This window comes from Grammomys surdaster, unplaced genomic scaffold, assembly GCF_004785775.1.
Source record: "Grammomys surdaster isolate TR1022 unplaced genomic scaffold, NIH_TR_1.0 192, whole genome shotgun sequence".
Lineage (NCBI taxonomy): Eukaryota > Metazoa > Chordata > Mammalia > Rodentia > Muridae > Grammomys > Grammomys surdaster.
In genome coordinates, this window is record NW_021604637.1 from 415,224 (window position 1) to 428,048 (window position 12,825).

Consider the following 12,825-nt stretch of genomic DNA (forward strand, 5'->3'; position numbering starts at 1 on the left):
GAGAGAGAGAGAGAGAGAGAGAGAGAGAGAGCATTCAACAACCCAACAACCAAAGGTCTAGGTATTCAGCAACGCTTATTCACCATGTCATGTCCACGATGGGTCCTTGTCCCTTAAGAATAAATGTCAATAGCTGCTTCTGCAAGATCACAGGCAGCACTCACTCACTTGGGGTCAAAAGCAAGGGGTCAGGTTTGAATGACATGGTTCCATTTGTCATCCATCCTCCTTGTCTGAAGATCTCTGTGGACCATGGCTTCCATTGTGATGAGGAACTCTTACTTCAGAGATTAAAGCAGTATTGACCCATTAGCTTCAAAAGGGACCAAACTAGATTAGTGTGTGCCCATGCTAAGGACATAGGGGAGTAGGGTGTGACATCTAGGGGCTCTAGAGCTTTTGGGGTCTGTGTGCAACAGTTCTGCAATTGATCATGACCTTCATCATAGAAATTTAAGCACACTAAGACTTGTACTCTGTGTGTGTGTTTTGTGTCTGTGTGGGGGGTATATGCATGTTGACTTTAAGTGAGTGAATTGTATGTTGTGTGGATTATAGCTTGGTGGAGTTGTTTTGTTCTTAAAGGAAAGAGTTCAGGTATGAACGCAAGCATCCCTTCAGCCAACAATGCTGCTCCAAGTCATTACTTCAGAACTGTATTACTCAAGTGCACGGACGATAGAAATGGTTATCTGCCCCACCTCCCCACACACGCTTGGGGCAGGGTCTTAAATGTAGTTCATCCTCAACCTCCTGATTCTCCTGCCTCAGTTCCTAAGTGTTGGTACTACAGGTGTATCTCACCACCTCTGGCTTCCCTCATAGATAACAGCACATGCAGAACTTCTGCTCTCAGCCTAGTACGGAGGGGCATGTTTACAACCTCAGCACTTGGGAAGTGGAGGCAGAGGATTCAGTCATCCTCAGCTTGATGGGTTTGAGGCTAGCCTGAGCTACTTGAGACACTCTCAAACAGACAACACTACTATCCTTTATAAAGTCAACAGTGCATCTGTCTAAGGAAGGTGCCATGGGCTTTGTGTCACTGACCTTTCTGCTCCTCCCAAGTCTCTGGCCTCTGCTGAAAAGCCTTTCGGAGTGTATGTCTCCGGAACTGAAGATAAGGTGTCTGAGCCAGGGCCCGGGCTCTTTCTGAGAAGAGAAAGTGATTGCTAGGACCACATAGTTGGAGAGAGCCAAAATCCTATGTTAAAAAGCACATTTCCCCATAAAGACTCAGTGGCCACTACACTAACATCTTTAGGAAGAAGAGAAGGAAGCTTTAAGCACCCAGGGGCTTGGAGCTGCTTTGAATCACATAGGACCCTTCTACCTAAATGATTCCACATTTGAAAGCAGCTGTGTCTGCACTCCAGAAAACATGACTGCCTGCAGCCTACCACCCAATCACGCACAGCCCGTCAACGCTTCACGCTTTTCCAGTGGGTTTAGATGAATTAAAGGACAAGAAAAGAAACAAGATGTGTCATCCAAGTAGCTCCCATGCCTCCAACCACCCCTCCCCCGTGCTTTTCAGAATCCTAGTGCATCCTGAGAGGATTAGTGGGGCCACTTAACCCTTCCCTGGCCTCCTGAAAATCACCTGTCGGTTTGATCACTTAGCATGAGGGTAGAGATCATACTGGATCTGAACCTAGGGGAATTGCACCCAAGTACCTGTCAGTGAGGAGTTCTTCTGGAGCCAAGAGGTGCAGCTTCTCATCTTTGCTTTCATCAGGCTCTGGAGGGGAAGAGACACTTGTCTTCCCATACCCTACAGGAGCAGGGAGCTGAGGGCCCAGCTGTTCCTTGGCCTGCTGGTATCCGGCCTGGCTGTCCCCTTGATGGGTGGCTGTGTCCTCCATCGCTTGAGCCCTGTTGGAGCATCCTGAGTCCTGACAGCTCTCAGGCTGTGCTGAGTCACCTGCCACACCGGGAAGCATCCTTGTAGTACCTGTTTCAAGGAGGTCACCAGACACACATGCCCAGGTCTCAGCCCTGCTTGGTGTGACATCACCTTCTGCTTTCGCAGCAGCTCCTGCCATTTTGCTAGGATCCAGGGGAGTAGCCAACACTTCTCCAGCCAACATTTTGGGGGCATCCTGGTTGCCCAGCACATTTTGCATGTCTGCAGTACTGACAGCAGCTTCAATTGGTCTCTCACCCCCAAGTGTGGAAGGGATCCAGGGCTCACTGTTAGATTTGGGTACGCTCAAAACGCTTCCATGAGGAGAGTCACTTGGGGCACAGGTGGATCCTGATAGATTACTTGGACCCTTAGTGTGAGCAGGGTCCTGGGCACCATCTTCTCTGTGTTGACTGTTGATGGGCAATGTTTCCAGGTGCTCTTCTACAGAATGGCTTTTGTCACCTTGAGCAGAAGCCTCATCTACATCTCCATGGCTCTGGGGAGCCACAGGGAAGCCAGAAGCTCTTTCTGCTGGTACCCCCTGAACAACTGCAGAAGAGGGAAGGCCCACTGCTAACTCCTGCCTGCTTCTTGCCTGCTGTGAGTGAGCCGGAGCTCCCTGGCCAGGTTCTCCAGTCCCCTCTAGCCTTTCACTTGTCACTGTCAGTGGGACACAGGTTACCTCTCCTTCAACACTGGCACCTGGCGTGCTCTCCTCCAAGGCTGTCTCTGCCAGACCCCCCAGCTTCTCTGGTGTTGGGTCCTGGGGAACTGGATGAGAAACCTCAGCCTCAACAGCTGACTCTTGCTTCTTCTCCACCTGGAGTCCTGCAGGAGGTACAGGGAGAGGGGCAGCAGCCACTTCTTGAGCCCCATCTAGAAACTTTTCTGTGTTCAGTGAGACATCGGGGCCCTCAACCAGCACACTCCTTGGAACTTCTGACTTTTTACTAGGCATACTATGGGGCCGATTGGCAGCCAGGGCTCCAAGCACTGACTGCTCAAAGATCTTGGTGATATGCTCCCTGAAGTCAGGTAGCCCCGCTATCATGTTGGTCTGCTTGGAGCCTGCGCCCTCACTACCTGATGTAACAACCCTCAAATCTGAGGTAAGTTCTACCTCCCTCTCCCTGTTACCCTCTGTCTCTCCTGCTGCTTCCTCACTAGCACAGCATGCTGCAGTCTCAGAGGGCCTGGCATTTGCTTCTGGAGTGGCAGCCACATGCATGTCTCTTGCCTTCTGCTCATCACTGACCAGGAGAGGCATTCTGTCCAGGTAGGGCATGAGACTCACATGTCCCTTAGTGGTTCCAGCTTGGGGGATACCATTACCATCCTCCGCTGCTGAGATTTCCCCATCTGCGGTTCCTGGTTGTGAGACTGCGGTGAAGGAGGCAGCAGGTATCTTTTCAGGGGTGTCATTTTCCAAAGCAGGTGGAGATTCCTTTACAGGGCTTTCATGAGGTGCTCCAGGGTCCTCAGAGGAAACAGCTCTCATGCTACCACCTTCTGCATACTTCCTGTCAGCACCACTGATGTGCAGGTAAGGGGTGGCAGGCACAATCTCTTCAGGTGATTCAGCTGGCAGAAGGCTCTGTGGGCCTGAAACAGTGTGGTGTGTTAGAACATCCACAGTACTTCTGGGAATCCCATCTGATTCTCCAGCTGGCGGCAAGGCATCCCCACAGCTGGGCTCAAGCTGTGCAAGTTGGCATGGCTCATTCAGGGTGGAGGTGAGGCTCTGGTCGGTCTGAAAGAAGCCGCTACACAGAGCAGCGTCTGGTACCTCTGAAGCCTGCTGCGTCCCAGAGTCTCCTTTGCTGGCATTGACATTCACCTCCGAAGATCCACCTTTATCATCTTGTTCCTCTGCTCTCTGGAAACTTCCAAGAGGACTCTGTTCTTCTGGACCCAAGGTGGCCAGCTGCTCCATTTCCAGCTGTGGGGCTGACTCTTTCTGGCTCTCATCACAGGCCTCGCTCCCTAGGGCATCCTGGGTGGGTGTGACCCTGGGACTGGTAGGCACTGGGTCTGGAGAACAGTGTGCTGTATCCAGGAGAGCTACTGAGTCAGGTGGACAAGGCGGGGCCTCAACTATGTTTCTACTTGCTGTCTCTATCTTATCCAAGCCCTGAGGCAGAGGCAGTACGTCACTGGCTTCAGAAATGCCCAAGTCCCCACAACGTGCTTCTTCACGCTGGCTGCCTGTTTTCAAAGTATCAGCCAGCTCCTGTTGGGACTTGTTCAGCCCCTGCCCAATAAAGAAACTATCCTTTCCACCCAAGTTTCCTGTAAGAGAGGTGTCTGCTGTAGGAGGCAGGATCTCCGAGGGCTGACTGCTTCTGCCTGTGCCCTCTTGCTCAATCCTCCCTAGTGCAGGCAACTTTTGTCCCAATGGGGTTGACAGTTCTGACATCTCTGATGGTGCCCCTCCCAGAACTGTATCCTTGGGTGATGAACTTGGAGTATCGCATGGGCTGCCTTTGGAGGGAAGTTCTGACCATGGCTCCTTTCCTCCTTGAGTAGACAAACTCACATCCTCCCAAGACTTCCCATCCTCAGGCACTGGGGTTGGAGAAGGATCTGTACTCTGCTTCTTCAGATCTGGGCCACAAGCCCTTTGTCCATTTGTAGGTGATTGGTCCTTGTCACAGAGAATAGCAAAGATGGATGTTTCTGGGTCCAATTGGGATGGCTGGAGAGGGTTCTTTGAAGGTGGTGGGAGACTGTCCCCTGGGCAGGACAGTTTTCCCTGACAGTCTTGTTCTAGACCGAGCATAGCAAGTCCATGGCCTATTGTTGAGTCTTTCCTATTGGCGGAAGGTGACACATCAGCATAGACTTCCTGTCCAGGTTCAACCTTCTCCAGCCCACAAGGTTGGCCTGGGGACATCAGCAAGCCATCCCTGTCACAGCTGTAGGGCTGATGCAAGGGTGAGTGGTTCTTCTTTATTTCCAATATATCCTCCATCTCCCCAGCTTTGGGTACCTCCTCCACAGCTGTAGACGGCAGGAAATCTGCTTTCTCAGATTCTGAAGCAGGAAGTGACTCTGTTGCTTCCAGTCCTCCCCTGTCCTGAAGCAGGATGGGGCTTTTGGTCTGCAATCTTGAACTTTCCCAGATGGCTTCTTGGGAAAGAAAGTGATCACCAGTCCCACCCGATGCTGAGGACAGGATGGGATCTGCCTCATGGAGTTTGTGCAGTGAGGTAGTGGTGTCAGTCACATGGGATTCAGCAACCACCTGCCCCACTACCTCTGCTGACCCAGAGTGCGACCCATCCATGTGGCCAGCAACCTCTTGTCTAAGTGGCCGTGTTGAGTCTGAGCTGGGAACGAACTTGTTCTCTTCATCACTGTGTGGCTTTGAAACCTCATCTTTCTCAGTCTCCAGATGGGGCTTGCCGTGAAAGGCTTGAGACTTCTCTTCGTCATGGTTCCGAGCCTCTGTACCAGCAAGGGCTCTGGTGGCTTCTTGCTGTCCCTCAGGGTTGTCTCCATGTGATCTGCTTTCCTTTCTAGCTATAACTGTATTTTCAATATTTTGGGGGGCCTTGGGACCATCAGTTGGTCCTATTGACCTTCTAGAACTTTCATTTGAAACGCCATGGGGGAAAGTTGGCAGCAACATCCCTTGTTGGACTGTATCATTTTGCCCCTGCAAGAAAGGTACAGGAACCCTCTGGTGGTTACCTTCAGATTTTCCTTGTGTACTTCTAAGATCTGATGTTGGCTTCAGTTCTGCCTCCCATGTATCCATCTGTTCTGTGGCGGCCAGATCTGCAGAAACTGACATCTTCGTCTCAGAAACTGTCTCCGTGGATTCTTCTGAGACAACAGAATTCCAAGCAGCTGGATGTGTAGTGAGACTCGAAGCTGTATGCGTTTCCTCTGTTCTAGTGAATGGAAGGGCCTCAGCGCTCAGAAGCAAGCTCCCATCTGGCTGGCTGGCTGTTGCCACACAGACAACTTTCTGGGAGTCAGTTCCTGATGTCCCTGTCTGTGGCTGGCTCTGAGCATCACTGCTATCCAGAGTCTCTTTCCAGGAGCCACTGTCTGCTGGTGCTGTGGTAAAACCTAGTGGGCCTGAGGGCAGCTCTGCACATGGCAGATGCATTTCCATTTTCTGCTGGCAGCTTTCCTGGGAGGCAGTGCTTGTCCCTGCTCCAGGGTTAGCTCTGGAGTTGCTTTTAGAGGGATGGCAGCCTCCAAGAAATTGCAAGTTCTTGGCCGAATATGTAGGCGACACCTCCGCTCCGCCTCTTTCTCTCTCTGATGATCTTAGGACTGAATCTTGTGGAACCATGGTCTCAAGTTTTGGGGGAGACTCAAGGACAGCTGAGTTTTGCATCCCCAGCTGAATGGCAGCAAGGGCTTTAGTGGTTGACTCTGGGGAGGAACAGTCGTCTATATCCTCTTTCCTTTGAAACTCAAAATCACGAGGCCCATTACCCTCTCCATACAGCATCTTTGTCCTTGGCTCCTGGAGAGGAACTAGGGAATTTCCTGGCAATTGGCCAGTACAACTGGAGGATGAGCTTGGTCCCTCTTCCTTCAGCTCTTTGTCTCCTTCAGCACTGAGGGTTCTGGCAGCCACTGAGTGCTGTGTGGAGCCATCTACTTCAGAAGTAAATGTTGGTAATGTATCCCCTGGGATGTTGGGGGACGGTCCCATTCTAAGGTGATTTGTGAAGGTAGCATCTTCAGGTGCTTCTGCTTCTGAGCTTGCCAAGCAACCTTCTGAGGGGCCCTCGGTGAAGGGCATGGAGGCTGAGGGGCACGGCTGTTCCCAAGGCAGAGATGATGTGGGCAGTAGAGAACCTTCTGGGCCCCTGGCTTCCTGGGGGTGCTCCCCTTGCTCAGTCACCTCTGGGGACACAGTGCACGGATCCAGGCTGGCAACACTTTCAGAAGCAGAGCAGGAACCTCCTAGCCCAGTGCTGCCAACAATGAAAACATGGATTGTTTCATTGGTTCTCACGAGATGCCAAAGATAGAGCCACATCCAGGCAGAATGACCCCACTCTGACCGCCACCAAAAGGCTACCAGGAGCCTCCACCAAAACCATACTGACTGCATGCAGCTGCTTCCATAAACATTATGCATGCCCTTGCTTCTTCAAAGACCAATGCGGGAAGTCTCAAACATCCCGGTGTGGGACTTTCCATGCAGGTCAGTCATGAACAGGGAAATACGGAAACTCATTGAAAATGTTTGTTTTTAAAAATGCAGAAAATTTCCTTTCATGTGACATGTGAACTTGTGTGTGTGTACATACATGTGGAAGCCAGAGGACAACCTGGAGTGCTGATCCTCACATTGTTTAAGGCAGAATCTTTTTGTTGTTCTTCTGTGTACACCAGGAGGAATCTCCTATCTCTGCCTCCCATCTTCCCTTAGAAACATGGAGGTACAGATGCTCGGCTGGCTGGCTTTTGTGTGAGTTCTGAGGGTTCGAACTTGGGTCTTCATGCTTGCTCAGTGAGTACTTTTATCTGCTGAGCCATCTCCTCAGTTCCAATACCTCATTTTTCTGAGATGGACTATCTCACAGACTGGGCTGGCTAGCCACTGAGCTCCAGGAATATGTCTCTTTCTGCCTCCCCAGTACTTGTATTATAAGCATATACCACAATCCTGTCATTTTTTTTTTAATGTGCATTGTGGGGACTTAACTCAGCCCTCATTCTTGCCAGGCAGCTTCCCAGGGAGCTTTTTAATAGACAGATAGACAGACAGACAGACAGACAGACAGACAGAGTGGGACAAAGGTGAACAAGTTCTGGAATCCTTTGGTATTTAGGGAAAAGACATAAGTTAGAAAAACTGAGATTGGAAGTTGAAGGCTATTCTTTTTTGTTTTTGTCTTGTTTTAGACACAGGGTCACAATATGTAGCCCTGGGTGTCCTGGAACTCAATTTGTAGACCAGGCTGGCCTCAAACTCATAGAGCTCCATTTGCCTCTGCCTCCCAAGTACTGGGATTACAGGTATATACCACCACATTCAGATGCATTTTAATTTTATAAACAATGTAATGGCTGACAAAGAATTATGAAAACACCCTTATGTGCTTTCCACTTGCAATAGTCTAGTCACCTCCCTTCCGGGTTTCCTATACTCTTTCTCTAGGGTATGTTTTATTTTACTTTACTTTGTTTACAGCTGTGATTCTATGTATGTACTATGATTAAATATTTCCTGGTATGGAGAGAAGTTACTTAAGGCAAATCTGACACAAATACAGTTTTTCTAAAGCTTTGAATTTTTAAACATTTTATTTTTAGTTATGTGCATGGGTTGGTAAGTAGACATGTGTGTCTGTGCATGTGTGTAGTGCTCACAGAGGCCAGAAGGGTTGTTGGGTTCCCTGGAGCTAAAGTTGTAGGAGGTAGTCAGCCACCTGACATGGGTGTAGGGAACAGACCTCAGGTCCTCTACAAGAGAGCATGCACATTTAACTTATAGAAGCTTTGATAATACCCATGCGCACGCACCTATAGACACATTGTATTCAGCGGAAAGTTTCTACTCTCCATATCCACTAGGAAATTTCCCATACAAGGCAACACATATGCATTCTCATCCATGCAGGACACATAGGGTGGAAAGGTGCGGTGTATTCTTATTAAAATGTATAGGATTGGGGCTGGGCGATGGCTCGGTGCGGAGCTTGCTTACTAAGCAAGCATGAAGACCTAAGTTTGGCTCTCCAGAATCCGCACAGGAGCTGATTGTTGTAGTGCAACCCCAGGACGGGAAGACAGGTAAGAATTATGCAGCTCTTAGGGGCTCACTGACCAGTAGTCTAGGCAAAACAGCAGTTCCAAGTCCAATGAAAGACCTGGTTCCCCAAAATAAGGTGGGGCCTATCCTGTCTCCAGGTTGCATTATTGTCTGGAAGAGAACCAGGAATACAAGTTTTGTAATGATTTGGAGTGCCAATTTTGTTTTTATTCTGACAAGATATAGTTATCTGATGTTTCTTCAATTATCTTATTTTAATAAAATAAATTAAAATTAAAGAAATAAAGTGGAAAGCAATAGAAAAAGACTCAATGCCAACCTCTACCCTCCACACTTACACAGGCAAGCACATTCAAACATACACATGCACACACATGGCATACACACTACTCACAAACTCTTAGAAATATGTGCTGACCTGTATGTTTGCCTAAATCTGTGTTGATGCCCTAGGCTCCAGTATGACTATTTGGGGATTAAGAACAAAAGTTAAATGAGATCATGGGTGCCTAATCCAGGAGGACTGGGGTCCTTATGTACAGGATGAGAGACAGCAGAGGAGGGCCACATGAGGACACAGTGACAAGATGGTTTTTGCAAGCCAGAAAGAGAGGCCTCACCAGAAACTAGCCCTATAACACCTCGACCTGAACTTCCAGCAGTTGGCACTGTGAGAAAATATCTCTGTTGTGTAGCGGGCAGGCTGAGATAGTCTATCACGGCAGCCCAAGTAGACTAATAAAGCAAGCATGTGGGCATCTACTGAATGGGCATCTATTGTCCTTTCTTTTCAATGTTTCTGAGGCTTCAACCTTTCCAAAATAACACGTTGAGAAACAGGAATGGATGGAATGGTATCAGTGCTTGGCATGGATCATCTCATTAAACTAGTAAGCAGTAGATACCATGGGTGTTGCCCCTGCTATTTGCAGATGAGAACACAGAACAGGAGGCTGAGCCTGGATCTTGATTGGACATCTTCCTACTCTCTCTTTGTGATGCTGAAAGAACAAAACCTCCCAAGGAAGAGAGGAGGCTCTGTACTCCACCTGTTGCAGCCTCTCTGCCAAGCCAGCCACCTCTGCATGGGACAGCATCTATGTCCTTCAAGGAGGTATGGCCATCCCATTGACATGGCAGCCATCTTGGCATAACACCTATTCCTGCACATAAGAGGCGTGATGGATGCCTGAGGACCCAAGCTGGAGTAGGCTACAATTTCAAGCAACTTAGCATTTTCTGACCCTAAAGGAAAGTCAGCAGGGTAGAGAATAATGGGAGAAGAAGAGAGGGAGGGTGCTGGTGGAAAGAGAGAGGCTCCACTGTACATGTAGTCATCCAGAACAGGAAGATAGCTGACCCAGCACTGGTAGACATGTGCAAAACTGCCCTGAGTTTGAGTAAAGCATATGGATGTGGATTTGGCCTTTTGGAAAAGTACCAAGGAGGGAGCCAGAAATGGGGTATGGAGTTTGATAGGCCTTTCCATCGCTGCTGTGATCCCAGCCTGGAGGTTTTTTCCTTTTAACAAGGACTTTACATGTCAGAATATCCCACCTGTGAACCAAGCCAAACAGTTTAGCAGAGGGTGGGACTTAGAGTGCTCCTATATATATTTGTCTCCCTTCAAACCCCATTTATCACACTGAAAATGAAGCAAACAAAGCCATTTCCACAGCTGCTTTCTACAGAGACTGACAGTGAAGGGGAGTCCATGGTTTCCCTTCAGGATGATTGAAGTCATCACCATCCAAGAGACAGGCTGACAGATGTACCTCTGTAAACTTACTCATTCTTATCAGAGAGCAACCAGAAATGAATTCCATTGAGTGTGGGACACACAACAACTCCCTCTGAAGCAGAGTCCAAGGTCGGTCTATTTAGCATAAGACCAGACCAGGGATCTCTTTGATTACCCATCAGAAGCAATACTAACAGTCAGATTAAAGCCACTTGCCAGAAGCAGATTTGCCTAAAGGCAGCAGAAATCTTAAGAACTGGTCTGTTGAGGGTTCTGCACTAATTAGACTGACATAAATCCTTTTATGCTTCAAGATTGAATACAAATGTATGGGATAAGGCTGTGTTCACAATCAGTTGAGGCAGCAAGTGTCCTTTGTAGAGGCCTTTCTGAGATCAGGAAGGACAAAGGACCACAGCTTCTTTCTGGGGCAGACTCTGCCTACAGCACCCTAAAGGAACAACGTAAGGGTGTTGGCCCAAGAATAGCAGACACTTGCTAAGCAAACATTGAAGGTCACAGAAAAGGTCCTCCCCACTGCCTTGGTACAAACATATCCGACTAGGTTCCTAAACACACAGGTCTGAAAGCACACAGCAATGCTTACCTACAAGGATGCTAACTGGAAAATGTAAATATAGCTGCTGCATCCCTGGCCTCTAAGACCCACACTAAAGCAAGACAGCATCAGTGGAGAGTTGCCATGTACTGAGTATTTATTTATTCAAGCCAAGCCCATGCTGAGCACTCCAAGTTACAATTTCATTTAAAGCACACAGCAGCTTGGTAGACGGGATGTCCTCTCTTGAAAAAAAAAAAATGATCCCAGAGAGGGTCTAGCTAGAAGGGAGTGAACCATTGATGCAAAGCAAAATCAAGACACTGCCTGGCTCTAGAGCTGTTTTCTGTACTTCCTGTCTACACCAGCTTCTCACCTGGACAGGTACAGCCATCGGTCTCCCATGTACACTTGCCCCCTTCTTTCTCAACTCCAGGCACCAGGTAGAGCACTGGCTTAGAAATGTCACCTGTGTGGGTTTTTGTGACAGCTATCCCCCAGCCTCTGACATCTCCTACTCCATCCTATACAGGGATACCTAGTATCTTGGAACCTATTTGCTCCTCCTTAGAAATCTCAGTGAAGTCCCTCTGGCCTTGGATCCCAGGACACCTAGTATTAGGCACAGTGACCATCCATGGGATTGATGACAATTTCCCTCCCTGGAATCTAGATCCTTGCCTACTTTCAACACTGTACTCATAATACCCAGTATATGACAATACTCAATAGATAATACTATAGAATAGATGAACATATAAGTGGATGGATGGATGGATGGATGGATGGATGTGGATGCTGGGTAGATGGGCAGATAGATGGATGGAGATATATATATATATATATATATATATATATATATACATATAAATACACACACACACACACACACACACATATGGATAAATGAGTGGATAGATGGATGAATGAATAACTGGTAAAACTGATCCTCATACCACCCCTTGTTCAACATCCCTTCCCAGACTAGACTGCTAACACACAGGGTTTCCAGGAAGATGGGCTTGTCCTAGCATACCAGTCACAGATGACCCTGAATAACTTGATTCCGCCCCTAGGAAAACTGGACCAGTGAGAGCTGCTGTTCTCAATTCACCAATTAGATGGGTGTCACCTCCTCCTCATGAAGGAGTTGAAAGGAAGCAAAGAATATAGCAGAACATGACAGAAGCCATCTGTCCTTGTGGAGAACTGATAAGGGTTGAGATGGCCTCTAGTTTGATACCCAAGGCAGGAATGCAGAGACCTGGGCAACATCCCCTATCCCCACCCCACTATGGCACCCAGTCTCTGGACAAGAATCAGGGTTGGTAATTCCTAAGCCTGTTCTAACTCATTAACTTCTACCCTGCCTCTGGCTTTCCTTTTCCAGAAAGAGCATTGGAATGCCATGAGTACTAGTGATGACGTTATATGGGGAAATCTTTTCATCTTTTTAATTAGAGTAATTTATGAGTAGAAGTCACTTACAGACACCTGTGCTATACAGTTGGTAATAAGTTAGCTGCTATATACCTTTAACTGATGGGAGCTGCCAGACAGAAGAACTGGGACTAAGGTATACTGCCTCACCATAACTTTTCCAAGAAGCATTTTTAAAAGTATTTTGCCTTTGTGGACCTCAGCTTCTTCATCTGTAAGACAAGAGTCTTTGATTAGCCGGGCGGTGGTGGCGCACGCCTTTAATCCCAGCACTTGGGAGACAGAGGCAGGCAGATTTCTGAGTTCGAGAGTTTGAGGCTAGCCTGGTCTACAGAGTGAGTTCCAGGACAGCCAGGGCTACACAGAGAAACCCTGTCTCGAAAAAACCAAACCAAACCAAACCAAACCAAACCAAAAAAAAAAAAAAA

The 12,825-nt window shown here is 48.2% G+C and overlaps 1 protein-coding gene across 1 annotated transcript in view; it reads right to left on the minus strand.

Annotated features, from left to right (window-relative positions):
• Positions 1-12,825, minus strand: part of Tacc2 (transforming acidic coiled-coil containing protein 2) — a 186,237-nt gene that overhangs the window by 132,561 nt on the left and 40,851 nt on the right. The window contains exons 4-5 of the mRNA XM_028769369.1: positions 2,592-6,849; positions 1,678-2,549 (exon numbers count right to left, since the gene is read on the minus strand). Coding sequence (XP_028625202.1) covers positions 1,678-2,549; positions 2,592-6,849 — 5,130 coding nt within the window. The remainder of the gene's footprint in view (positions 1-1,677; positions 2,550-2,591; positions 6,850-12,825) is intronic.